The 25,995-nt window shown below is 46.8% G+C and overlaps 2 protein-coding genes across 2 annotated transcripts in view; both read right to left on the bottom strand.

The window, feature by feature from the left end:
• On the bottom strand, positions 1-21,863 carry canx (calnexin; the record flags this gene model as incomplete). Its single annotated transcript, XM_062525084.1, is given in 15 exon segments — positions 1-3,113; positions 3,776-3,912; positions 4,561-4,687; positions 5,399-5,518; positions 9,881-10,096; positions 10,441-10,597; positions 11,524-11,637; positions 11,939-12,128; positions 12,607-12,799; positions 13,635-13,716; positions 14,235-14,376; positions 14,530-14,588; positions 14,717-14,790; positions 15,933-16,148; positions 21,799-21,863. Coding segments are annotated over 14 exon segments (1,887 nt in total). The 5' UTR covers positions 16,146-16,148; positions 21,799-21,863.
• Positions 21,864-22,368: 505 nt separating this feature from the next.
• The window catches only part of mgat4b (alpha-1,3-mannosyl-glycoprotein 4-beta-N-acetylglucosaminyltransferase B), a 129,791-nt gene continuing 126,164 nt past the window's right edge, over positions 22,369-25,995 (bottom strand). Inside the window, exons 14-15 of the mRNA XM_062524361.1 lie at positions 25,422-25,534; positions 22,369-24,906 (exon numbers count right to left, since the gene is read on the bottom strand). Coding sequence (XP_062380345.1) covers positions 24,883-24,906; positions 25,422-25,534 — 137 coding nt within the window. The 3' untranslated portion in view covers positions 22,369-24,882. The remainder of the gene's footprint in view (positions 24,907-25,421; positions 25,535-25,995) is intronic.

The raw sequence follows: 25,995 nt of genomic DNA, 5'->3' as shown, positions 1-25,995 counted from the left end.
TTTTCTGCTCGTAGGGTTTTTTTGATCCATAATTCTAAAAAGTGTCCCAAGTGTAGCATGGTACTGCAAAGTCAAGTTATTAGAAAGGATCGCTATTTCCCCTTTGAACTACCAGGTGAAAACCAAGACCACTGCCCTCCTTCTTGAGAAGATAAACCTCATAACAGCGTGAACTACTGGGGGAGGGGGTAAGAAAAAAAAAAATGACAGCATGAAGAAAACCATTCAATAATGTTACGTTTTACAGGAGACAACTTTGAAAAAGAAAACACAATTAGGAAGCATTAGAAACCGAGATGCCGCGTGACCTAATTTCTCTATTCCGCTGGCATGGGCTGTACATTCCATCTCAGTTTCATGGGTAATCCCCTGACCTGAGAAGGAACAGACACAAGACAGTGCCCATGGCTTCAAATCACACTAGTGTCCCTCCCATGATCCCTACCCTCACTCCCTAACCAATCAACCAAACCCCACCCCCCCATACACACCCAGAAGGGTAGACTACTATATGAGGTTACTGGCTTATCCGAGTAACTTCAGGAGTTATCACTGATCTCGACATAATGTGTCACTTCAGAAGCAATACATGCAGTAAAGTGTTCTTTTGCAGAGTAGCAGTAACCCCCAAAGTTAGCGGGATAAGCCACCATCGCTTCATAATATACCCTCTCAGGAAGGACCCAAATCATGCCCACATTTACCCTGACAGACCTACGACAGATAGGCTGTTAGTAAAGAATCTCTTTTTATTGGTTGATTTGTCCATTCTCAATGCTCCATCCATCCATTCATTCCAATCAGCATAACCAAAAACCAGCAAAGGCTGAAAACTTTGAAGTATTCAAGGAATTAAATGCAGATACATGGCTCTAAGCATCAAGAACGAGAGAGAGGGAGAGCAAGAAGACCGAGTCGACAGACTAGGATGGGTCACTTCAATGTCCAGGTTTGTTTGCAGAGCAGCATGAGTCAGTTTCTTTCATTATTTAGGTTATGTGTGCATTTATGTTTATTTGAGGAATGGTTGTGTTGTTCAAAAAGTGCCAACTCTTTCTGCTTTGGGGTAAAAGCTCAACGTGTGCTCAGAAACCTCCACTATTTTTTAAGATGTTTTAGCAAAAAGTGGAGTCTCAATTCACCCACTTGAGTAAAAACAACAACTCATACTATGCATAGCATTTCATTCCACCGAATCAGGGTTCGCCCTCCATTTAGTGCCATTTTCATTTTCTTCGGGGTGATGAATTCAAACGGGGGCAGATATTGGTGTGAATGTTGGGTGATCGTGTTTGAGGAAACAGGGATGTAGTATTTTGCTTTGCGCTCAGTAAGCCTATATCTCCCATGCTTATCAGTCTGAGTGACACTAATAACAAAACATGATTCAAATCTTCCCAAGTTCACAGACCACGCGAGAGGCAGCGCGACTGCGTGACTGCGATTCTACGACGGAGGGGGGGGGGGTCACAGGATGGAATGGTACTGCCAACGTGCTGCTACTGCCGACAACCTGGAGCAGGAAATGATGTCACAGGAGGTGCACTGGAGGTGACTCACCAATGGCTGTGTAGGCGACTGAGCTAACCGCTCACGGAAAAGCAGCGCAGCCGACACCGGAATTTTTTGATGAGTCACCTCGTGCAAGGACACAAAACTCAGCAGTCGTGATATCATCCAGTCTATCGGCACATTAATCCTTCGCGTCCCTTCTCTCGTTCAAGCTCAGAAGACCAATGCCACAAATGTCTTCCTGTTCACATGCTGGAATATGTTACAGTACAACTAACTCCTATATTAGATCAAGAACAAAGAGGAAAAAAAAAAAAATGATTTGTGGATTCAAAATTTTAGAAAACGTAATCTCAACAAAAAAAAATTACATATTAAAAAATAAGTCACAGTACATTCACAAAAAAGCAAAACGTTGCATTCTACAAGTAAGGCAGCATTATTCTAGACTAGTAGCCAAACAGGCATTCTCCCTGGACACCCCACTGGATCACATGCAGTTGAGGGCCTAACTGCCAGCCTTGATACACAGAGGAATATGGGGGAGTACTCTACGGACTTTCCTGACCAAAATGAAAAAGAAAGGGAAAAAAAACCATTAAGCAAAAACAAACATTTGTCAGACAGCCACTGAAGAGAAAGCTTCATGGAATGAAATGGTTGAGTCGAGTCGAAACGTGAAATCCCCAGTGGACGTTTTCGGCAAAATCAAAATAATAATAAAAAAAAGGTATTGAGAGGGGCCAGATGTATGCAAAGCTGACAAAACACACACATATATTTATATATTTATTCATGTACTATAAAACCTCTGGGAGACCTCCCCCATGTGGTGACCACGTAGGAATGGGGGAGCATACCAATCGCCAAGTGAGATTGGGAATGACTGGGATGACGGGGATGGTAGCTTACTCTGTAGTGTTCCCATAGCTGATGGCTGATAAATACTGTCTGGAGCGATGGGAGGCCGCCTAGAGGAAAGGGGTGACACAGAGCAGAGGAGGGGGGTGGGAGGGGGGGTAAGGAAGGTCCTAAAGAATGTCTGAGGGGGTATCTTGGGTTAGTGTCTGCAGAACAGTATGGGAAGATTCTCTCTTTTAGTAAAGCACATTCTATTCTACTCGACATTAAAGTCATCTCTGAAGTCAACTTCATTGACGTGATCTTCACAATCCTCGCAAATCCTCGTCTACTCGCGCTCTCCTCGATCCCTCCTCGTTTTGCAGGTCATGATTGCTTTCCATTTCTTTATCTTCTTCTTCTTCTTCTTCTTCTTCTTCTCAGCCGTTTTCTTTTTCAACATGATGCTCTTCTCTCTGTTTTTGTCTTCTCTTCATCAGGGAAGATGGAGCAGGAAAACAGGACTCAGGAGGGGAGGGCAGGGTATGGTTGGGTTGGGGTGGTAAGTCTGAGGAAGGCATGGGCTTTGGGGGCTGGGATGGGGCATTAGAGGAGGGGGAAGGACAGAGGGGGGGGCACAGTCGAGGTGGAAAGGGGGGCGGGTAAGGACTGGAGACGGAGCTGAAAGATGAGCCTCATCATTCCTTTCGGACTTTTCTGTTTCTGGGAGACCTTCTCAGAACGTCCTCCTCGTCTGCCTTCTGTTAAAAGAGTAAAAAGAAAAGAAAAAAAAAAGACATGAGGGCATAAGTACACTCAGTTCCACACGCTACATTACTCTGGCATGGGCCTGCATACCTACACGGGATGGGTAAATAGAGGCAAATTCAACAAAGTGATCTGTCTCGGTGCCTTTATAGTCCGTGGACATATTATCAGGAGGAAGAAGAAGAGTGAACTGTTTGGGAACAGTATGACTCCAGCACACTCCGCGGGCCTCAAAACACCACGCTAACTCAGGGCTGTGTGTACGTTTTAGAGCGCCGTGTCTGTGACAAATGTTAATAGGGAAAAGGGAAATGAACGCCGTCTCCCAACGGGTGCCAAGGAGAGACAGAGAGCTGTAAGCCCACACTGCCACTGAAGCTGCTCAGCTGCACACACACACGCATGCAAAATGAAGACATCTTGATTGATCTCTACAGCATGGGTATTCAGGAGGCTGTAGCATTAACAGGACAAACAAACAAAAACTAACTAACGCTTTTTGGGGGGGGGCCAGTATAAAATGGAATGTTGGAGAAGCAACGCTTTGAAGTTCACCTAGACACATTTCATACGTACTACTTACTTACAGCAGCTCAGCTGACAGGAGTCTACTTGGCTCAGCTTTTGACTGAGACCTTGAGTACGGTTCCCTTACCTCGTCGGACTTGTCTTCCTCGTCCTCCTCCTCTTCCTCCTCTTCTTCCTCCTCCTCCTTGTCCTCCCCGTCTGGAGAGTCTTCCTCGTTTCCGCCCTCCTCGGCAGGACTGTCCTCTAAGTCGCTCTTCTTTCCAACTGTCGGGAGAAACCATTTGTCAAGACCGCACTCACAGGACTTGAAAGCTACAATCTGAAATTCTGGCAAAAGGCTGCCCGACATTGGATCTCCACAGCTAATGAAATTATACTACTCCCTTCTACGCTCCTGAGACAATTTGTCCGTGTTGATTGGCTCAACTACTTTGTTTCCACAGGTGTTTTTTCAGTGCACACTCAGCATGGTCAGCCTGATTGACGGTGATGACCAATCTGATTAATTTGACATTGGATGAGAGTCAGACACTGTACCTTTAACACACATGAACCTGGGGCTAAATGAGGACTCCCAATATGCATAGAGTCAGAGACTATATCTTTAACACACATGAACCTTGGTCTAAATGAGGACTCCCAATACGCATGAGCTTACAGACAACCTTGTGAAGTGTGTTTTCCACTTTGTCTTGCCCCCTCCCCCATATCTTAATACTTGCATTGTGGTAGCTTTGTCTACAGTGTCACGGGTGAATACTGTCTGCAGTACTCTGGTAAACCAAACATCCCAGTCTGGCATTGGCCTTCAGGTAGCCGTGTTTGAGAGGCTATGCCTGTCCCTGTGTGTGTGTGTGTGTGTGTGTGTGTGTGTGTGTATATGTGTGTGTGTGTGTGTATGTGTGCACAAACCTGCTGGTTCCTCCTCCTTTGCGTCTTCCTCCTCCTCCTCCTCTGCCTTCTCCTCTTCCTCCACCTCCTCCTTCACATCAGGCTGAGGCTCATCGGTCTTCTTGTAGTCTGCCGCCGCTGGCTTCTTCTGCTCAAGAGATCCACAGAGAATAAGATCACATGTGCATACCAGATTTACCACACACACACACACTCTTATCTCTATGGCATCCATGGTGCACATGTATACAACTTTACATGCTCATACAACATAACCCCACCCCCCCATACACACACACACACACAGACACAGACACAGACACACAGACACACACCATGCCTCAGGCTTGGCCTCCATGGTGCAATGGAGCAAATATCGAAAAACGAATGGGCCCAAATGTGGTAGTGCAGTCAGTGTGGATTAGAGTGGAGCTGGCTGACGTGAAGCAGTGCAGTGGAGTCATTACCTCTGGCCCAGATCAGATCAGACCAAACAAGATAATGAGCCGCCGCACAACAGGCACAGCACAGCACAGCACACACAGCACAGCACAGCACAGCACATAGCAGACAGCACAGACATAGAGTGATGACTTCACTCAAGTGCTGCACACTGCTACACTCCAGTGGTGCTGAGCAGAGGAGGAGTGTACACACACACACACGCGCACACACACACACACAGCAGATAATAACACAAACACACACAGCAGATAACAATACACACACGCAAAACAGATAATAGCAACACATACACACACAATAATACACACACATGCACACAAAAACACATAATGGAAACACACAGGTAGACACAGACACACACACAACAGCAACGCAGACAGACAGACACACTCACCTTTCCGGTGCAGCAGAAGACGATGATGAGGACGAGAGGAAGAGCCACGGTGAGCACGTAGACCACCCAGAGCCAGGGACGCTCCTCAGCAGCGGTGATCATCTGCTTCACCAGGCCCGGCTGCACACACACACACACACACACAGAGTCAGTCTTAGATTACATGTTCACTGATATGGCAATCATTTGACTACCTACAAATAGAAAATGTGAATTTCCAGTCAAATCATCTGATGTGCGAAGGGAAAGCGGTGAGTCACACAGAGGCAGAGAATGAAGAGAACAACAACACGCACAAGCGCATCAGTCCTCATGAAACTACCGCAAACAAGTGTGTGTGAGAGGGGTCCTCATCCTCTCCCGGACACGGACCTCAACTCGTTTCGTTCAAGGTCTTTGTTTGGTTTTGTAGTAGGCTTTAGCACAGGTCGCTTTGCAAGCCACAGAGGATAAAAAAGAACAAAAAACAAAAACAAAACCGAAAAAAAAAAAAAAAAAAAACCCATGACTGGCACTTGACCTACACTCTACCAAGTGGCTCCACACTCTCCTTGGCCTTTCACGACGCACGCTACTGTGTGGTGTGTGTGTGTGTGTGTGTGTGTGTGTGTGTATAGGGCTATGTGGGTGGAGATTTACTCTTCCTTCTCGTAAAAAGCAGTGCGCATGAAGCCTGCAGGAGAGAACTTCAGAGGAGGCACGACATGCCAGAGTTCTCACATGGGTCTGGGGTGTGTGTGTGTGTGTGTGTGTGAGAGAGAGTGTGCGTTATAGGTCCGGCAGCTGGGGACACTTACACACTTTCAGGCTTCGTTGAGTCACGCGCCAATTAGACAGGCCACCCAAATCAAAGCCACCACACCACCCGCTCCCCCTCCCCATCCCACCCCCCAAGCATTCACTTCACAGCTTGAGGCCTGACTAATCGAGCCCAGAGTCATTACAACATCCGCTCGGACTTCAATTTACCTTCCTGACAAAAACCTATTCAATTCCACAGAGCAATGACCCATCGTGTTACACAACCTGATTAAAAAGGTGTGGCAAATATTCAGCCTAGAAGAAGTGTCTTTTATCCAGATGATTAAGGCTAGATAACAGTGTGAAACCAAACTGTCACACAATCGACACTTTCTGACAAAAAAACGAAATGAGATCCTCGGCAATGAGTAACAGTCATGCAGTTCACAATCCAGCACCATTAAACACAGAAGTGTGTGACTGACCTGGAGGGCCTGTGGTTAAAATCACGTGGTTGGGGGAATGTGAACTATTCACTGCATTGCTGGGGGTGGTGTGTGTGTGTGTGTGTGCGTGTGTGAGTAAGTCGGTGTGTGTGTGTGTGAGTGTCTGTGTGTGTGTAGGGGTTATACTGTTGTGGCGAGTAGAATTAGCGAATAAGCCCAAAATGCCAAACATTTCAGGAATTCACCTTTGGGGAGGCACAAGAACGAGGCAGGCACTCGCACACTGGGGTTTGTTTTTCATGACAGGCGGCCAAGAACACAGTTATTAATCCTGCGTCAGGCAGCAGCCTACTCACGCCACCCCACCGCTCTGCCACCCGGTGCCCATCCTCCTCGTGGCACCATACGGGCACCAGACCCACATCATGCCCACCCAACGACCCCGCCACTGGGCCGACTCGGTGAGCCCAGGGGGAGGGGGGGCCCCCACATTAAACACTCCTTGTGTGCGTACTGCAGCATGTCTGTCTGTTTTGGGTTATCCTCTTCATGTCAGCTTTTTAATTAGGCTTGAAGTCAAAAGGCACAGCGGCGGTTCCCCCTCCCTGGCTCTACCGCTCTAGGAGGGGAGCGCAGGCCTTGTGTTGAGGCAGCAACAGCCACGCTACAGATACCAGTGTTTCCCACACATAGACAAATTTGTGGCGGTGCGCCACAGATTCAGCACCGGCCGCCACATATTGCGTTTCGTTATTCTTTTATTTATTTATTTATTTATTCTTATTTTGAAACGCTAACGCTAAACACGCAGCATTCGTAAAGCTGAATTTCCTTTCCCTGCGCTCCCTCTCAGTCACTCGCGCATCAGTCTCTCATACACACACACGCACAGCCCCTACCCTCCGTGCACACCGCGGCTGTCTGTCTCCATGAAAACCAACGAGATCATCCCTGGAAGCGTGGTAGGTGAGGTGGTCGCACTGATGCACCTCACGCTGCTCGGGTAGAAGCATAAAGTTCTCCCGCAACATTTGTAGTCTATGCGTGCAACTTAATTACCAAACAGTAGAAGTAAACTCATTCTCCTTGGCCCGCTCTCGTGCGCGCTCAATGGATAGCCGCCCTCCACATGCACATTTAATCCAAATAAAACATTCACAATCGTGGACGCATTGACGCACAGAAGACGACTAGCTAAATTACTGTTATATTCGGTTAGCATCATTAGTAGGCTATGCTGCAGACATTTGATTAAAACTCTTGCATTCAAGTTGGCTGACCAACAATGTTTTTCAACTCCAAGACTTAAAAGGGCCTGTCCCAAGGAGAAAAAGTATTAGCTTACCTTGAAACTTAAACACATGTGGGGAAACTGAACAGTCCAACCAGTAGAGTATGATAAGCTTAGCCTGCTATGTTTACAATATTTTGAGGCTTCAACCAGACAGCTGAATTTAAGAAGTGGAGTTGTAATATGAATAGTAGGCTATAATATGCATAAAGTTTGCTGTTATGAATATCAGAAATGTCAGTATAGGCCTATATAATGGAAATAATTACATAATGTGTGTGTGTTTCAAACAAAGACAAACTTCACATCTTAAAAAATACATTATATGAAAGGATGCCCCCCCCCCCCCCCCCCCCCGTCAGACATGGGGCGACCACCACACATTGCCTTCTAATCTGTGGGAAACACTGGATACCTTCAGGATCCCGAAAGGGAGAAGCGCATCCCAATGGGGGACGTACGGTCTATTGACGCATTTGTCTTCAAAGGGATACGAGACACAACATGTCTGTTTCAACTGATACATTTCAAAAAACAATTGCGATTGTTTAGTTTAAAAAAACAAAAAACAAACAAAAAAAACCCCACACACAACTGCAAACCAAAACTCTGACAGACAGACTTCAGATTTTGGCAGAACACTTCTCCCCTCTGGCGACAGTCAGGGACTCCTCTCCCTCTCCCTCTCCCACTCTCTCTCGCTCTCTCGCCTTCACCATCTTTCCCTCCTTTTTGTTTTTCCTCTTTCCCGTCTCTTGCTTTCCCTCGTTCCACCCTATTCCTCTCAGACCATCCTCACGCAGAGAGATGCGAGATTCCTCCTCCCGACCGCTCTATGGGACGCACCAGCGCATTTTCCCATGCGGTGATCCAGCCGCCCGTGGTCACACTTATGGAGGGGGGCGGGGGGATGTGAAGTGTGGGAGGTAGAAGGGTTTGAGGGGGGTAGGGTGGGGTGGGGTGGGGTGGGGGGGGGACACGAGCCCACGCCCTCCAGTGGAACGCCACTGGTTAGCATGGTTAGCCGGGCGGCGCTCGGCGCCTGGTGTGGGAACCGATCCCTGCTGTGTGGGTAAACAGAAACAGGAGCGCAGGGCGGGGCGGGTTACCCGATCGCGCTCGACGTCATCGACGTCCTCCTCGTCAGAAGCGAGGAGTTCAGAAGGGCAGCGTGGTTAGGATTTTGTTTCGGTTCTGCGTCAAGCCAGAGCATGTTTTGTTTTTGAAGAGCGATGTCTTTCAACAGCACAGGTTTTGTTGTCTCCGAATAAAAATTTGCGAGAGCAGAGAAATTGGGATAGTTCCTATTATTCATTAGTGACTCCGTGGGTACGTGCAATTCACAGGCAAAGTCCCTGAGGAGGATGAAAAACGGTGCCAAGTGAAATGTTGAAGAAGATAAAGATGTGATATGATATGAGGAAGGAAACAGAAAGATAAAGTAACTAACCAGACAACAAATCAAGACAACTGAGACAAACCGAGACATACAAAGCAAGCCGACCAAATTGAAATCTTAAATCAGGGCAAAGCGGAAATAACAGAGCAATAAAGAGAAGAAGAAAGGCATTTTGGTACGCTTCCTTCAAATGTCCCTGAGCAATTGCATCGCTAAGTAGGTTTGAAAATGAAAGAGTCATTTTTTTGGGGGGATATTTTTGGGCTTTTAGCCCTGAATGTTGAGAGGACTGCGAGGAGGGCCAGGAAGCGAGTGGGAGAGAGTGTTGCGGGTGGGATAAAGAAATGACTGCCGGTTGGAATGGAACCGGGTATCTCGTGGGCACATGTGGTTAGGATACAACTGCTTGCACCCAAACTCCCCACAAAGAATCCAATCCAATAGCAGTAGCTATCCAAGCAAAAAAAAAAAAAAAACAAGCAGTTTCTGGAAGCATGCCCAAAAGAACATGAAGATAAACGGGAAGGGAAAGAATAAAGAGACAGAAAAAGAAAGAGAGAGAGAGAGAGAAGGAGAAGAGAAGAGAAGAAAAGAGAAGAACTCACGTCTGCAGCACCCTCGGCCGCCTTCTTCAGGCCCCAGCCGTCGTTGGCCCAGCGGTCGGCGGTGTTGCGGTCGGAGGAGACGAAGAAGTTGTCGAAGAAGATGTCCGAGGACATGGACCAGAGCTCCAGGCCCACAGCGCTGAAGGTGGTCATGCGGAAGGGGTGCAGGTCCTCGAAGTAGTCGGGGTTGGGGATCTTCCTGGGCTTCCACACACCCTGCCACAGAACAAGCACAAAGCCAAGGGTTTAACGCAGTTAAGACTTCACTTTTGTTATACTAGTGAGCAACACATTCACTGAGGCCTGTACTGACTTCAGGACAGGTAATATTGGCGTTGATAACTCCCACAATCAAGACACAAGTTCTTCGACATTGCAGAATTCAGAGGACATCACTCACGCGCGCACTCACGCACACACTTGAAGACACTAGGCATTACATTTAGACCAGGTATGACATTTAGCTCAGGTTAACTACCATCAGACAAACACTAAAAAGGTAAGAAATAGAACAGGTAAGGAATCTACGGTGTAAGATTTCGGTATGGAGGCATAGTTACCTGGTAGTTGGGGTTGTCAATCATAGGAGGCTTCCACTTGCCCTTGTAGTTGGGGTTGTCAATCATGGGCCTCTCCCACTTGCCACAGCCAGGAGCAGCCTCACAGGCTGGGTTAAGAACCTGAGGGGCCTCCCACTCGCCATCCATATCCTCATCCCTGAGAGATGGACAGAGAGAGAGGGAGAGAGAGAGAGAGAGAGGGAGGGAGAGAGAGAATTGTGGGTATAAACAGTGAGAATAAAAGAGAGAAATGGATTCAAGCAGAGGGAGAGAGAGAGAAATTGAAAGCGAAAAGAAAAGAGAGAGAGACGGGCATTTTAATAATGTGGAAGAGCACAAGAGATTTATTCACTCAATTAACACACGGGCATCACAACAACACCGCTTCAAGCCCTTTCATCTTTCCCTCTCCCTCCCTCCTCCCTCCTTCCTCTCTCCATCCTCCGCTCCCTCCCTCCCTCCCCGCCTGCCCGGTGCCACTGCGGCGCGTGCTATTGTGCCTGGCTGGCAGGAGCGGACGCTCTAATTGAATTCCACCTCGGATCTGGGACATCAAAGCGAACCCAGGCGCCCAGGGCCCCCGGCAGCTGCAATCAGAGCGCGCTCATCTGCAGGGTCCGCGAGGAGCGCCAGCGCCAGCGCCTCCCAGAAAGCCCCACGTCAGGGCCAGAGCTCGGGCAAACACACCGCCGGCCGCCAGCACCGGTTTACTAGCGGGGGGGGGGGCAGCAGCCGCCCCGGTTAAACGGCCAGGCTAGCGCAGCTCAACTAGCGGGCAGGAAAACCAGTTCTGGTATCTAAACATCCCCTTGACGCTCATGCACTCAGTGGCTTCAGAAAAAAATCACAATGCGTCTGTTCACGTTCAACTGGTTCGTCAGAAAGCTACATAGTTCACGTAATGGAATTCTGTATCTTTTCTGTGACTTTCTGGGAGGGCTGATCGCAGGATCGTGAATATAAGAGACACCAATATGAAGAGTAACGGTCGTCGTAGTTAGTGTGAGTGCTGATGCAGGTGGGGCTACAGGTGGAGGAGAACAGGAGGGGTGGTGCTGTTCTAGCTGGGCTGAGACCACTCACCAGTCCTCGGGTTTGACCGCGTCGGGATCGGCGACGTAATCGATCTCGTCGTCCAGCCAGCCGTCGGGCTTCACGGCATCCTCGTCAGCGACCTTAGCTGGAGCATCCTCATCCCTGGGGAGGGGGAGGAAGAGTGTGAGCAAGCCATTCCTTTCAGTACTTTACACACACATTTTTTTGTTTGCTTTGAATTCCATGTCTTAATCTGTGTTCCTCAATAATCAACTTATTACCATAAAAACCCACTCTCATACATATAACACACAGCCACACACATACATACACACAGACAGACAGACACAGACAGACACAGACAGACACAGACAGACACAGACAGACACAGACAGACAGACAGACAGACAGACAGACAGACAGACAGACAGACAGACAGACAGACACACACACACACACTGACCAGTCCTCTGGCTTGACTGCGTCAGGGTCCTGGATCTTGGGCCTCTCGTCCCAGTCCTCAGGCTTGTGGTCATCGGGATCCTCGATCTCGGCAGGGGGGTTGACCGCTGGGGTGACGTCGGTTAAGAGGCTGCCACTGTTCACCACCGTCTGGTCGATCAGGATCTCATAGGTGTTGTCGGGGTTCAGCACTGGACACGCACACAGGAAAAAACAAAAAGGTCAGCTCTGTCAGGAACCATTTCAAAAGGCAAGTCTCGTCTTCAGGAACGTCAATAACAACCAGTCAACACTGAACAAAATCCTGCCTCATAACTGATGATTGATGGAACTACAGTATGAGACCATCTCCTCCAGCTCACCATCATGATTGATAGATAATAGCTGTGACAAAAGCTGTGATGATAGCCGTGCTTAGTTCAACCATAACCTGTTTAGGTGTATGCTTATTCATTTAGCAGACGCTTTTATCCAATTAATTCAATTATATCACAAGGCCATTCTCCCCACAGCAATTTAAGGTTAAGTGCCTTGCCCAAGGGCAAAATGGTGGAAGCCAGGAATTGAACCCACAACTTTTCAGACTACAGCATGATAGCCCAGCACTCTACCACCGCCCCCACACGTGTGTGTGTGTGTGTGTGTGTGTGTGTGTGTGTGTTTTCTTACCCAGGGTGTACAAGTGGGTCTTCTTGTCAGTGTAGTAGGTGCGGAGGTCCGAGTCGGACTTCTTGGCGTGCTTCTCCTCGTACTCGCCCGTCTTGAGGTTCTTGTGTCTGAAGATGAAATGGAGCTTGTAGTCCTCGCCACACTTGTCGGGCCCAAACATGATGGTGTACGGGGTCCTATCCACAAACTCATCCTGTGAATGGCAAAGACAGAAACACATGAGACAAGGCCCTCCTACACAAACTACATTACCCATGATGCATTAAAAAAAACAAAGGGACCACCCCGATAGTACTGCAACCTTATTGCTGTTCTTACTTAAGTGGATATACAAGTCCTTGGGCAAATACCACTGCTGTCTATGTCTGTGTGCATACACACACACGCCAGTGTGAGTTATAGCTGAGCTTTACGTAACTGTTACATAAGTCCTTAACTCCTTCACGAAATCCACAACTAGTCTGTGCTTTAGGGGCTAAATGTCTGGAACTCCATGTTAAGACCTTTGGCTTGGGACACAGTGTGTCCCCAGTCTCAGTGGAGTATCAGAGACAGAGTGAAGCTGATGTTTGAGAAGTGCAGCCTTGGGTCTGACTGATGTTTTAAAAAAAAACAAAACAATCCTTGGCTTTATCACGTCAGTTGGAAGGGTGTCTTTGGCCAGCCACTCATAGACCCTCGTCTGACTTCCCCTTTGAACAAGGTCTCGTTCTTTGTTTCCTGCCAGCCACTGTTTGGGTTTTTTTAAAACCCACAATTTATTATCTCTCTCTCCCTCTCTTTCATCCTTAAACTAAATTGAACAGGACAAAGACATACAGCATTCCACATACATACATACATACATCCATCCATCCATCAGTGTTTCCCCTACTATTCAGCAATAGCGCAGCGGGGTACTTGACGGACCATAGCGCCACTGCTGGGAAAAAATCTAGGGGAAACACTGTACATACCTACATACATACACACATACATACATACATACATACACACATCCATACATCATTCTATGCTATTATTCTTACCAGGTTGAGATCAGAGGTTTGGGAGAGCAGCTTGACGTAGGCTCCGCCACAGTCAATGCCATTCTGGAAGTTCACCTCATACCTACGAGAAAAAAGCACAGAGACATCAGTCAGTGCCGAACTAAATGACCCATTAGTATGCTCTGCTTGTGTCCAGGGAAGTCATCGGAGCAAAGCCATCGATATCTCAAAGTTGCGACACTACCATTGACTCCCGTGTACAAACAATGGCGGCACATCCGGTATGTCATGGTCGTTCAGTAGTTCCTTTCAATGGGAGAATAAATTAATATCTCAGGTGTTATAATAAGACTTTTCTACATGACTTATGGTCATGTGCATAATAATGCATTTTCAGTGAGTAATATATGTATGTGGAAATGCAGTTTATAGTAATTTTCATTGAGTATTTACAGTAAATATTAATGCGATCGCTGCTGTCAATCCCGTAGTAAACCAGGGACCAAGGGAACTACTGAGGCTATCCACTAACCACGTGACCGCTCTAAACTGGCTTTAACATGGAAGTCAACGGCTGTTGCAACTTTGAGATATTGATGGCTTTGCATTGGAGGACTGAGAAGGTGGAGTGTCACTCACTGGACGATGAGGGGCTTGGTGTCAAAGGTGAAAGGTCGCAGCAGCCAGGCAGAGATGGCATGGTGCTTGGCGCGAGACTTCAGCACCAGGCCTTTATCTCCGGGGAGTTTGCTGTCTTTCATGTCCTCCACTTCCCATACACCTTTGCATTACACAGACACAAAAAAAATACATAACCCATCATGCACTAGGGAACTCTATTTACTACTCCTGTTGGTTATGACAGGGGTGATTACATTAACTTTATTATGAGAAAATAAGTTCAGCATCATTGTGAGACTGTTCTGTAACTCACCATCATACTTGGCAATTTCCTCATCAATCCCTTCCTTCTTGGCCTTTGACACAATCCAACTGAAGCAAAAAAACACAAATCAATGAAGTCAGGAAGACTGTATGAGACAGTAAAGCAGAAAGAGCACTACTGATATCAAAAAAATATGAAAAATATTTTTTCCTTGAAAGTAAACCAATACACATACCCTTCTAATGTTCCTTTGTCGAATGACTCGGCGAAAAAGTGCTCTCCCATTGGTTCAGGGGCCTTATAGGTCACCTACAAGAAACACACAATAAAGCAAAACGTCCAGAGGTTGAGTCCCATTTTCTGTGACCTCGTCTGAGCTGCTTCATCACGGTCAAGTGGCCAAGCTAAGTTCAATGTTAGTACTGTGGCTCACCTCCTAATCCTCACAAATAACAAAATGCATATGTGGGGGAGGGAAGGGGGGCGCACCATGTACAAGCCCACGTGCCAACAGAGACCCAGGTTCGAATCCGACCTGCAGTCATTTCCCAAACACATTCTCTCTCTCTCTCTCATTAAGGCAAAAAGCCCCAAAATATATACTTAAAAAAATGCATATATGGCTGACCTGGGGTTATGTTCAGAGTCAGAGAAGAGTTTAGAGTTATGGAGAGAAGTAGATCACAGACTGAGTAACTTGACCCCGGTGGCCCTTCCGCCATGCGCTGTTGGACGGCCCTGAGCACACAGTGCCACCTCTGGTTAATCGGTCACTGGGCTAATTGTCGTTTGGCACTCCCTCCGCCAGATCAAGATAGCTTAAAGTGTCACAGCAGAGAGGGAGCTAATCCTGCGTCACATTTTTTTTGCATCTGTACTCGGGACCGGAGCCCGACGCGAGCCAATCCCGTGCTGCCACAGAGTGTTGGGCTACACCTCCTAGAGGCCTCCGTATCACTGACTCGTTGACCTCTCTGAGATCAATAATTACATAGGGGATTACATAGGCAGGGTGGAAACAAAATGGCTGCTGTTGTTTGCTTAGCCTCATCGTATTGGATCCATATCTCCATTCGGTCAATTGGAATATCATTTACAAAGAGTCAATTGTGTTTTTTACGTTCCATAAACAGAACCATGCTCCGCGTTTATAAACAAGCATGCACACAGGAGGAGACTTGGCAGTTACATTTACAACTGGCCTGTTCCTTATCTCGCTGTATAACACTTAATCAGTATCAGCACTATCAGCAGTAAACTGGTGCACTTGAAAAGCCAACTATCACTTATCAATGATGCTGTTTTTACAATGTGGTGGACTGTCTGCCGCTGTCTGGCTAGTGGTTTGCCACATTTTGTACATAACATGCAATAAGCGGAACTGTCATTTGCAGTAGTGACACACTTGGAGAGGGGGGGGTGAGGTCGCGTGGCATTCTGCAATGCTCTACCTTTGGCACAGGTGGCGCTGTTGGGGCTTCGTCGATCGCCTCGTCGCCCTCAGCCTCGGCCTCTCCCTCCAGAATGTCGTCTCCGATATCCACATCCGCGTCGTCCATGTCCATGACGTCGGCCTCGTCCTCCTCCTGGGCACTCACGCTCACCTGGGAGCCGGTCCAGCTCAGGGCCAGCAGCAGCAAACACAACCGCACCTTTAGATCCATAGTCTGGGGGAGAGGGGGGGGGGAGAGAGAGAGCCGAGTCAGAGAGACATGACGGCTAGCCTAGCAATGCAGCCGGAGCTCTTTGGACGCATTGATATATGAATAGATGAACCAATATGCAAAATGACAGGGCACGGATGAGACTTGAACAACATCAACAAAAATCCCCACGACATGGCTAAATTTAGAGAATACCTTGGGGAGGTGCAACCCTTCACTGGTTAGTTTAACACACACACACACACACACACACGCTAATGCAAACACACTGGCTAGGTTTGGTTGCCTAGCGCTGTAGAGAATACACTGGGGAGTAGCAACCTTCGTTGGTTAGTTTAGCGCACACACACACACACACACACACACGCACACACATACACACACACAGAGCAGCAATATTGGCTAATGCCAACACGATGCCAAGGTTTGGTTGCCTGGCCCTGGGACGCCAGGTAGCCAACCCCCCGGCTACCATCTCCAAGGCGATGAGCACTGAAAAATCTGCACTCTCAGCCTCATGGCCCTAATGAGATTAAATCCAAAGAGATTACACACTCACAGCATGTCTCTCTCTCGCTCGCTCTCTCTTACACACACACACACCTCGTATCCACACACAGCAATTTAGCAGTGCTATTAAGGCGGATCCATTTGAGCCCACAGTTTGGGCTTTTCTAAATGTGTGGCACCTCACACACACACACACACACACACACACACACACATAATCCTGCTGGGAGATCACATTGCATCGCCCCTCCATTTAAATGACTGCTTAAGGCAGAGTGAGGATTTAGAGACACAGCATGTGTCTAAGGACAGCAAACTGGCCCAATGCAAACCTCTCCCTACACCGGTCCAACCAAACACATTCACCCCTGGTCTACACCCCAATGCCTGCATGTGAACCCTACCAACAACATTTTTTCAACAGGCCTAAAAAGGATTACTGGAAGACTGAAACCATAAGACTGTGGATTGACTGGGTGATACAAGAGAGAATATCACCGTCAACACAACGTCCCTTGCGTTCACTTGTCTCGTAATAGCCATGAGCTCACTCGACTCGTGCATCCCACCACCAGCGCAGGAAAAGGTGTCGGCCGGCCCAGGCCCGGGCCCAGCGTGCGACCATTCCGCCCGGCGCGTTGCTAAAGGCCGCGCTTGATCCCCACAGTGCCAGACGCCATATTCGCGCCGCACCAGCTGGCTCAGGGGAGGGACGGGGGGGCTGGAATCAAGCGTAGTGGGACTGTTGTGCAACACTTTCATGTCTCTCTGCAATCCCCCTCCCCTCCTTACAGGACACCCACACACACACACACACACACTCGCCTCCCGAGAGAGACTATTTGCTGCATGTGCAGCCACAAACACTGCTCCCCAAAGAGCTTAAAACTCCCAGGATTAGCCAAAGCAAGCCATGGGGCTCCCATAGCGCGCGCCCGATAGCAACCTGTCGTCATAGCAGCTAACCCAAACAAAGTCTGTGGTCTGTGGTTGTCGTTTCAGCAAAAAAAGACAACGAGGCAGAGAAAAAAAAGAGGAAACTACGTGCGGACAATTTCCTTTAGTAGTGCTACATGGTGTCTGCGCGGCACTGCAGAGGCAAGGTCGACGGGTTGTGAGGGATCTTCGGTAGAACACTTGCCCCCATGAGATTGGAGGAGGAGGAGTGGGACAGGAATGTGAGGTGGTCCTATGACCCTTTCCAAGTTGTTACTGTGTGTGTGTGTGTGTGTGTGGGTGGGTGGGTGGATGTGTGTGTGTGTAAAAGTTCCATTGTCCTGCCATGCTATTTGAATGATGCAAAGCTGCTTTAGGGGTTTAGAGTAGTCTTTCTAAGAAGACCCCACCACCCTCTGTCTACTAACTAACTACCAACGTAAACTAAAACAACTCCCTTCATGCAAAACATTTGGCTAAACGCACATCACTGTAAACAATAACCAAATAGCGCCTACTGGACAAAGACCACCAGCACTCTTAACTCAACAGGTGACTCAGACGGACATGTGGAACTGTAGGAGCCTTGAGCCTTCATAGAGTCGGCGTATTACTAGGAAAACGGATTAAACCCTAGAGGGCAGTGCTGAGGCAAGGGTCTGGGGGTGCAGTAGTAGTGGCGTGGTGGAGAGGGGGAGGGTGGGACACACACTTGTTGATGGCCTGGAGGCCCCATCTGTTCCTCCAAGACAACTGATTGAGGACACTCAAGACACCTGACAAGGCTCATACTAGCGAGCAGCTGAGAGCAGAATTCATGTAGGCTCACTTTGAGAGTGTGTGTGTGTGAGAGAGAGAGAGATCGAGAGAGCAGAGAGGGTGCTTGTGTGTCATGGTGATTGATGTAATGATTTTGCATAGATTCTGTATACTGCCAATCGCAGCCTGTTTATTGCTGTAGGCTTGCTGTTGCCCAGCGCCATTAAAACACAATCATTTGAACTGGAGGAGTGAACGTGAGCGGAAGAGGAAACCAACTAGCCCTCGTGTTGTATGCTTTACACCAACACATAGACCACGCACGTCATTTAATCCTACTCAGCTTGACGCTTCTCGACCTTAAACCTTCGCCCACCTCAGAGGCAACTCTGAGTGACAGACACTAAAAGGTGCCTTGCCAGACAAAAAAAGCAAAACAAACGTGTCATGCAGACCGCAAATGAACAGTGTTTTTACAGATGCTTCATTCACACCAAGGATGGGGTGTGTGTGTGTGTGTGTGTGTGTGGGGGGGGGGTATGGGAGTGGTGTGTGTTTCTGTGTGTGTATCAGAGGGGGGCATCTGTGATTAAACCCAGCTGTCCAGCGTAGCGAGACCGACCTGTAGGTTATGCCCGCCTGCCGCGCGGGGCACTCCCTGGGCAGAGGACGAGCGCTCTGGCCTGGTCCGTCTACACACCGGGCCAGCTGGAGCTTCTCCTCAGGCAGTGCGGCTGCAGCTTGCACACAATGACAGGCTGTTTACACAGCAACGCGTCAGTTAGCCAGCAAGCAGGAGCAGGAGCAGGAGGAGGGGGGAGGGGGGAGGGGGGGTACCCATATTGGGAGTTGCCCAGAACAAGCGGTTTTAGCACTGGTGAAACCGGCTGCTTGTGAGTGAGGGTGAAGAGTCCGAATGAAGAGAGTGTTTGTGTTTGTGGGTGGGGGGTAAAGGGAAGGAGAAGGGGGGTGGGATGGGGTAGGGTGGGGTGGGGGGGGGGGGGGGAGTGGTAACTAGCCTGGGAGGAATCTCTGGAGCTGAAAACAGAATGTATGGATGGGGGAAGGGGGGAGATAGCGAGAGAAAGCCAGTTGATGAGAAAAAGAAAGGCGGGGAGAGGGAGAGTGTGTATGGTGGGGGGTATTAGGGTGTAACCGGCAGCCCTCTAGGCATCACTGCAAACACGACTGGGATGTCCGAACCCCCCCCCCCCACCCATCACACACACACACACACACACACACACACACACACACACACAAACCCACCCCCACCCCACTGACCCCAAAACAGGCGTTCACTACAGCTGACTGATCAGGCTAATCTAGTCCAAAACCACAGCAGACAAACCAGAGGCCCCCCTTCACTTGCTCAATCCACACACTTAACACTTCAATACAATCTTCAGTTGACGATTAGGCTCGCAATGTCCTTTTGCCAATGTCACTATAACTGTTTTACTTTAACTTTCACTGTTTTTCATTGTGCTACAACCATTGTCACATGCCCAATGCCTTCCTGCTTGCCCAAGCAGTGCACTGAGGTGTGACCCATATTAAGATAAACTCAGGAAAGGGGTGGGAAAAAAGACAGAGACAAATCTCCCTTCTTTTGAAACGCATAAAACCGTTACTAAATAACTACCCGGGGGCAAATATGTAGATAACAGTCAGGTGACTGCGTTGTGTCCCTAGGCTTAACTCATCTACTACCACCAACCCCCAGGCTGCTGCTGGCTTGCACCTCGCCATATGACCCCTCAGAGAGGCGATGTGCCGATGACAGGCTTGAGGGCCCTTCATACGGAGGGCCTGAGAAACAATAGGTCCTGAGGTAAACGTCATCTGGCTCCATATAAGCTCTAGTGTGAGTGTAACAGAGATAAGGTTTGCTATTTGACTGAACTACTGCCCTAGTTTGAATGGCCAAGTGTTTTATGCTACTTTCATCAAGAGCAATGCCCCACAGCAGCCTTCGGTGTCCACAGGGAACGGGCTATATTACAAAAAAAAGAAGGGGGAGAAAAAAACGACGAGACGTTCTTTATCAGCCATATCCCAGAGGCCTGCTGGGACTCGCTGTGCAGCAGAGAAGGAAACCAGTGGCCTTATATATATAAACTCAGAGTGTTCTTGGGGCTGCAGCAGACTTCCTGTTGTTCCTATGTCCCAACACCATTCAATATCTAACCTCATGCTGCAGGCTGATAATTATTACCAGTGTCTCCAGTTGTTTAACTAAGAGTCAACTTACTGCCTACTGCCTTTTTAGTCCCAGCAATCACATGCATGTAGCAGAGGACAAGTGAAACCGTTGCCTTCTGCTGTTAAATAAAATACAGTATTTTGCAAAATACTAAAACGTCAATGTTTAATCACTACTTTCACATAGCAAACAATTGGTTACACTTTCAATTAGCATGTTACAAGTAGCAGCAGCCTCCCATTCATTCTGAAACTGAGAGACGGAAGTGGCTAAAACTGGTCTGTCATCTTCATCCAGTTCGACTAGAATCCGATTAGATACGCTTTACATTCGCATTAGGCTATCCATGTCAGTTCGTTGATCACACGGCAAATACAATCTCTACATCACAACAACAAAATGTAACGTCGGTTTGTTTACAGTGACAGATTAACATGCATTTTAAGGCACATTATTGACAGCGTTTCTAGCAAGGATGACGTTGGATTTACAGCCTTAGCCTGTAGAGTTTTGAGGCAAAATTGCCCCTCTACGCAGGAAACTAAATCTTACAACTGAAACGCAAGATTGTACTGACCAGCACAAGGTAACCGTGAAACTGTTGGAGAACTACTTGCTAGCCAACTAACGTTAGCACTTTCGGTTCGGGAACTCGTTTACAGAAAATACCGGCAATGTGGTTCTCGTGATATCAACAAGACCAACGAAAACCACTGTATCGATAATGAAACATTTACTTTGCTTTCGAAACATATGAACACACGTACTCTACATAACAGTGTATTCATACATTGAGTTCGGATAATAAAAAAAAACATTTCCAAGCAAATGAAGGCTGCCCTCCCCCAATATTAGGTAACGTTAACGTCTCACCAAAATGCTCTGTCTACTGGAGCAACCAATACGAAATTATACAACTCTATCTTTAGAAAACACAAACGTTAGGTGTAATACAAGCAACTTAAAGAGGTCAATTTGCTGCAATAATAGTTGAAACATTTTGACATGCCACCTGTACCAACTAGCTTAGCTAGCCTAATTAGCGAGCAGAATGGCCTTATTGCTAGCTAGTCATGCTAAGGCCACGCAGATGACCAAAGTATATACAAACGTGGTTTACTTGGTCATATAGTATTGCTATTATATGAATGCAATCACATGCACACGACACATATTCTAAACTCCCAACACAGAAGCTTTTGAGGACAAATAAGTGCAATTTGGTTGCAATTACCAACTCACCCCTGTTCTCTGATGTAGCTAACCGCCTGGAACTACTGTGGGATCACGTGTGACTTTGGAGGGTGAATCCTCGAAATGTGGCTCCACCTACCCCTCACATGATAGGATTTCGCTCAACAAACGTCCACGCCCACCAAGAATTGTCAGCCTGGCATTGTTTCGAATATACGTCCGTCAAAAGACCCTAGATCACGCCTCTAACCTGAACCTCGTGGACAGCGATAATTGGTCAGCAAGCAAGAGGAAATAAAGCACCATTGGTTGATCCCTTCAGTCGATCCACAACTTGGGCAAGCCAGGAGGAAGTGAGGGGGTTGGGCTAAGAAACTGGATAGATTTCTCGCAATCCAGGCAGGTGTGGTGTTATATCTTTCTTTTACTGTCTGTGGTTATATTACTGTTAATCAAAATCTTTCAAGGTCCCATATGATTAAATTTACAAAGTTGTGTTACAGCAGTAAGCTATTTTGTTTTGTTGAAAGTTGGAGGGTAGGCTACAATCTCCCAATGTATGACCCCATTTATGAACTAACCCTTTTATGAACAATGCACAAAAATAATCTCTTTGTATTTCAAATGATTAAATTTTGGCTTTATTACAATTCACAGATTGGATAGAAGATAACATCATTAAATATAGTTTATCTAAATGTTACAAAATACGACACAATGCATTCCAGTGCATTTTACAATCTTACAAGAAAAAAAAAAAGATAGGCCTAAAAGAAAAAGAACAGGACTCTGCCAGGACAGGAAACGGATTACATTATTTGGCCAGCCCCCCACGTCTTCGCTCTTTGCAGTGAAGGACCTACTATACCACACATCACTTAGCCTACATTTGGGCCATCGGTTTGGCATAAGGCCTCCTTGTTACAAGCAGCAACCTTATACAATCCAATGCATATCAGACAAACTCCTGTTAGGCTATATCCTCACTACAGATATAGCCTACGTAGGCTACAAACCAGCCGCATTGCTAAACTCCCACTTATTCCTTTACTCTCTATGGACAAATGAAAAAACACAGTAGCTGCATTAAAAAATAATGCCTTTTTGGTTAGAAGTAATATTTCTGTGGATATGTTGTCCAACAGTGAATTGCCCAATAAACCATTAGTGACTATATTGCCAAAGACAGCATAGCTTGTGTAGATGTCTTTTATGGTATTTTAGACTGAAAGTAAAGTGATATACAAGCATTGCTTTACAATGCTTCAATATGTGTATTTAAATATTCCATTACAGTTTTAGGATAATGAATTGAAATGGCCAGCAATCATGAGAGCAACGAAAGTCACGCAAAGTCATTTCCTTCACATACTTTTACCTGTTTGATAACTCAAGCACACAGGTGTCCCATAAAATCCCTCACCAGTGATGCTGCTTATCTGTGACGATTGTAATGTGGGAAATGCAGAGGTGCCAGTGGAACTTGATCTTCCAGATTCTAGTCCCTTACACCCCGCTCCCCCGTCCTAGAAAATTATCAGGATTTAGATTGAGAAACCCAAGCTGGTGGTGGAACAGCTGAGTTAAGGCTCGTCCCCCCCCCACCCCTTTATACTGTAAGGCCCCATGAGTGCCTAGATAAAGCACTATAATGTGTTGTTGTCATTGTTCTTAGTCCTATGATAAAACAAAATGGCGTTTTTGATTATTGCTGCTGCAGCTGGTGGTGGGGTTCCCGGGGTTGTATGGGTGTGAATGTGAGAGAAAGTTATTTGGAAGAGACAGACCTGTGTGAAGGGTAGATTAAGCTCTCCACAGTAATGATTAACATTGGGCCTGTTCAAACAGGTCCTGGGCATTTATGACCTTACTATACTGTCATGCCATCACATCAGAAACATAAAGTGACATCCTCAATAATTTTACTGCAGACTGTCTCTGGTGTGGGCAGACTATGCAAATATGAACGTCAACACTGCATCTCATCAGCTGATATGTCCGTTTCGAGTTTCGGGTTTGGGGTTTCTGATTGAAGACCGCACAGAGAGGCATCGGAGGACGTTTTTCCATTTTTCTCAGCGAGCTCCCAGGCCGTCATTCCCGTCTGTTCTTTTTCATGTTGTATCTTTACTTCCTAATCCCATTCCCAGATCTGCTGGCCTGTAACTCCATCTCATGCCAGCTGACCCTGGCTGCAGCTAACTTCAAGTCACATTAAGGCAAATTGCAAGCAGAGAGAGAGAGAGAGAGAGAGAGAGAGAGAGAGAAAGAAAGAAAGAGAGAGAAAGGGGAAAAAATGATTGCACAGATGGCCTTGCTAATGTAATCTTCTATCCATGATCTATGCCTCAAAAGATCTAGTTTATGTTTGTGTATAAAGGGCCAAGGGCAGAGAAGGAAGAGGAAGATTTTTTTTTCTAGAAGAATTAAATAGCAACTAGGTTTGAAGACACTTTTTCGCATCACTCTGTCTACCTAGACTCTCAGAATTGACTTTTGGACACTCACTAGACCTGTATACATACATACAAGCACACATTTACAAAGATCAGATGCATGTATGTACTTCAAATATGTATAGTCATGAAAACGTATAACTAATACATATTAGATGGTATAGGCATGAGTAAAACTATTACTTTGAGGAGAAAACTAATTAGAAAATGATATAGAAGGCATTTTTTAATTTAGCAAATGAAAGATTAATTAGGTAGGAAAAATCAAGAGCAAAGTCTTCCATTCCAAAAGCAGCACTTTTAAATGTCGTAAATTCGTCAAAGGGGCAAGACAATCCAGCAAGCCCAGTGACGATAACCAGTGTAATTACAATTACAGAAACATGAGCGTATATACACATAAATACAGTTTATAAAATTCAGCGTCATCCGTCCTTCCCGTAGACACGGTCGCTGTCATTTGTCCAGGCAAAAACGTTCCCTTGCTTTCTTGGGGGATGGCTGACCGTGGCGTGTCTGACTTGAGCCTGGTGTACCACCTTATCACCAGCAGGTGGCGGCATTCCACCATGTTAAATCATCACCGGGCCAATGCCTGGGATGAGCGGCCGTAAAAGGCTTCTCCTCCCTTTGCCGAAAGGCTGAATGGATTTGTGAGGTATTGCTGTGAGTTCGCTCATTCTGCTTTCTTGATGAATATCTGAAACAAAAGATTTCAGAATTTGTTGAAGCCTACAGTGTTCTGAAAGAGAAAATCAAACAATGCACTACACTCCGTTTATCAAAAGAAAGGGTATATTGCATGGTGACTTTGTTCTCTCCTCAACTTTTACCTCCTAATTAGTATAAGAATACTAACCTAACATAATAAAAACAAGCAGTTTTCATGAAACATAAATAGAATAGAAATAGATACTTAAACTGGAGTAGTCAAGTAAGAAATAGCTTCAATAAAAAACAACTATTCATGGGTTTCATCCGGTCCCTTTCGACAGTATATAAAATCAAGCAAAATTATCAATGCAGACTGCATGGTGCTTGATTAATACACCTGTGGAAAGGGACCTGATGAAACTCATGAATACGTCATCAGGAAACACCACCTGGTTTCCCTGTCCTGATCCAAGATACTCTGACTGGTTCTGAATGGGTGGTCAGGTATGGGGCATTAACACTACTGGAGAGGATGGGACTGTGGGAAATAACTCGGACTACCTCACTAAGGATGACCCAGACAGGGGAGTCAGTCAATATCGAGAGCCTCAAGGCCTCCAGAGGACCAAACGTGGGATCCACCTCCCCCTCTGCGATCCCATTCTGGAACTTTCCTAAGGGGGCGAGAGAGAGAGAGAGACAGAGCATGAGGTAGAGCAAATTTAAGCACTGCACATTTTTTTTCTGAAGAATATCGCATAAAGGGAGGCAAAATAACAGGCAAAATAAAATTAAGGGGGGAAAAAAATCTGCCAAGAGCTCCACTAATGAATTCAATCTTCGAATTTAAATGAATGTCTCTGAACGCAATGGTACTCCAATGCCAGAGCTCTCTGGCTCAGATGTCGAATTAATTGATGATTTCTTTTTTTGCCTCATCGCAAAGCAAACCACTGCTAGCCTATTATCGATCGCACCCCCAAGACAATTCCATGAATGAGATGGAGTGCTTTATTGTAATTTATGACGACGGAGCGCGGGTCTCTTAACCCGAGGGGCTTTGCATTTGCAGGGCGTTTGTTTTGTCCGCGGCAGGCTGCTTTTTTTCTGCAGTGGCCCTTGTGGGCACAGCCAG

The sequence above is a fragment of the Sardina pilchardus genome, chromosome 21 (assembly GCF_963854185.1).
Source record: "Sardina pilchardus chromosome 21, fSarPil1.1, whole genome shotgun sequence".
NCBI lineage: Eukaryota > Metazoa > Chordata > Actinopteri > Clupeiformes > Clupeidae > Sardina > Sardina pilchardus.
This window is presented reverse-complemented; position numbering and strand designations above follow the sequence as displayed.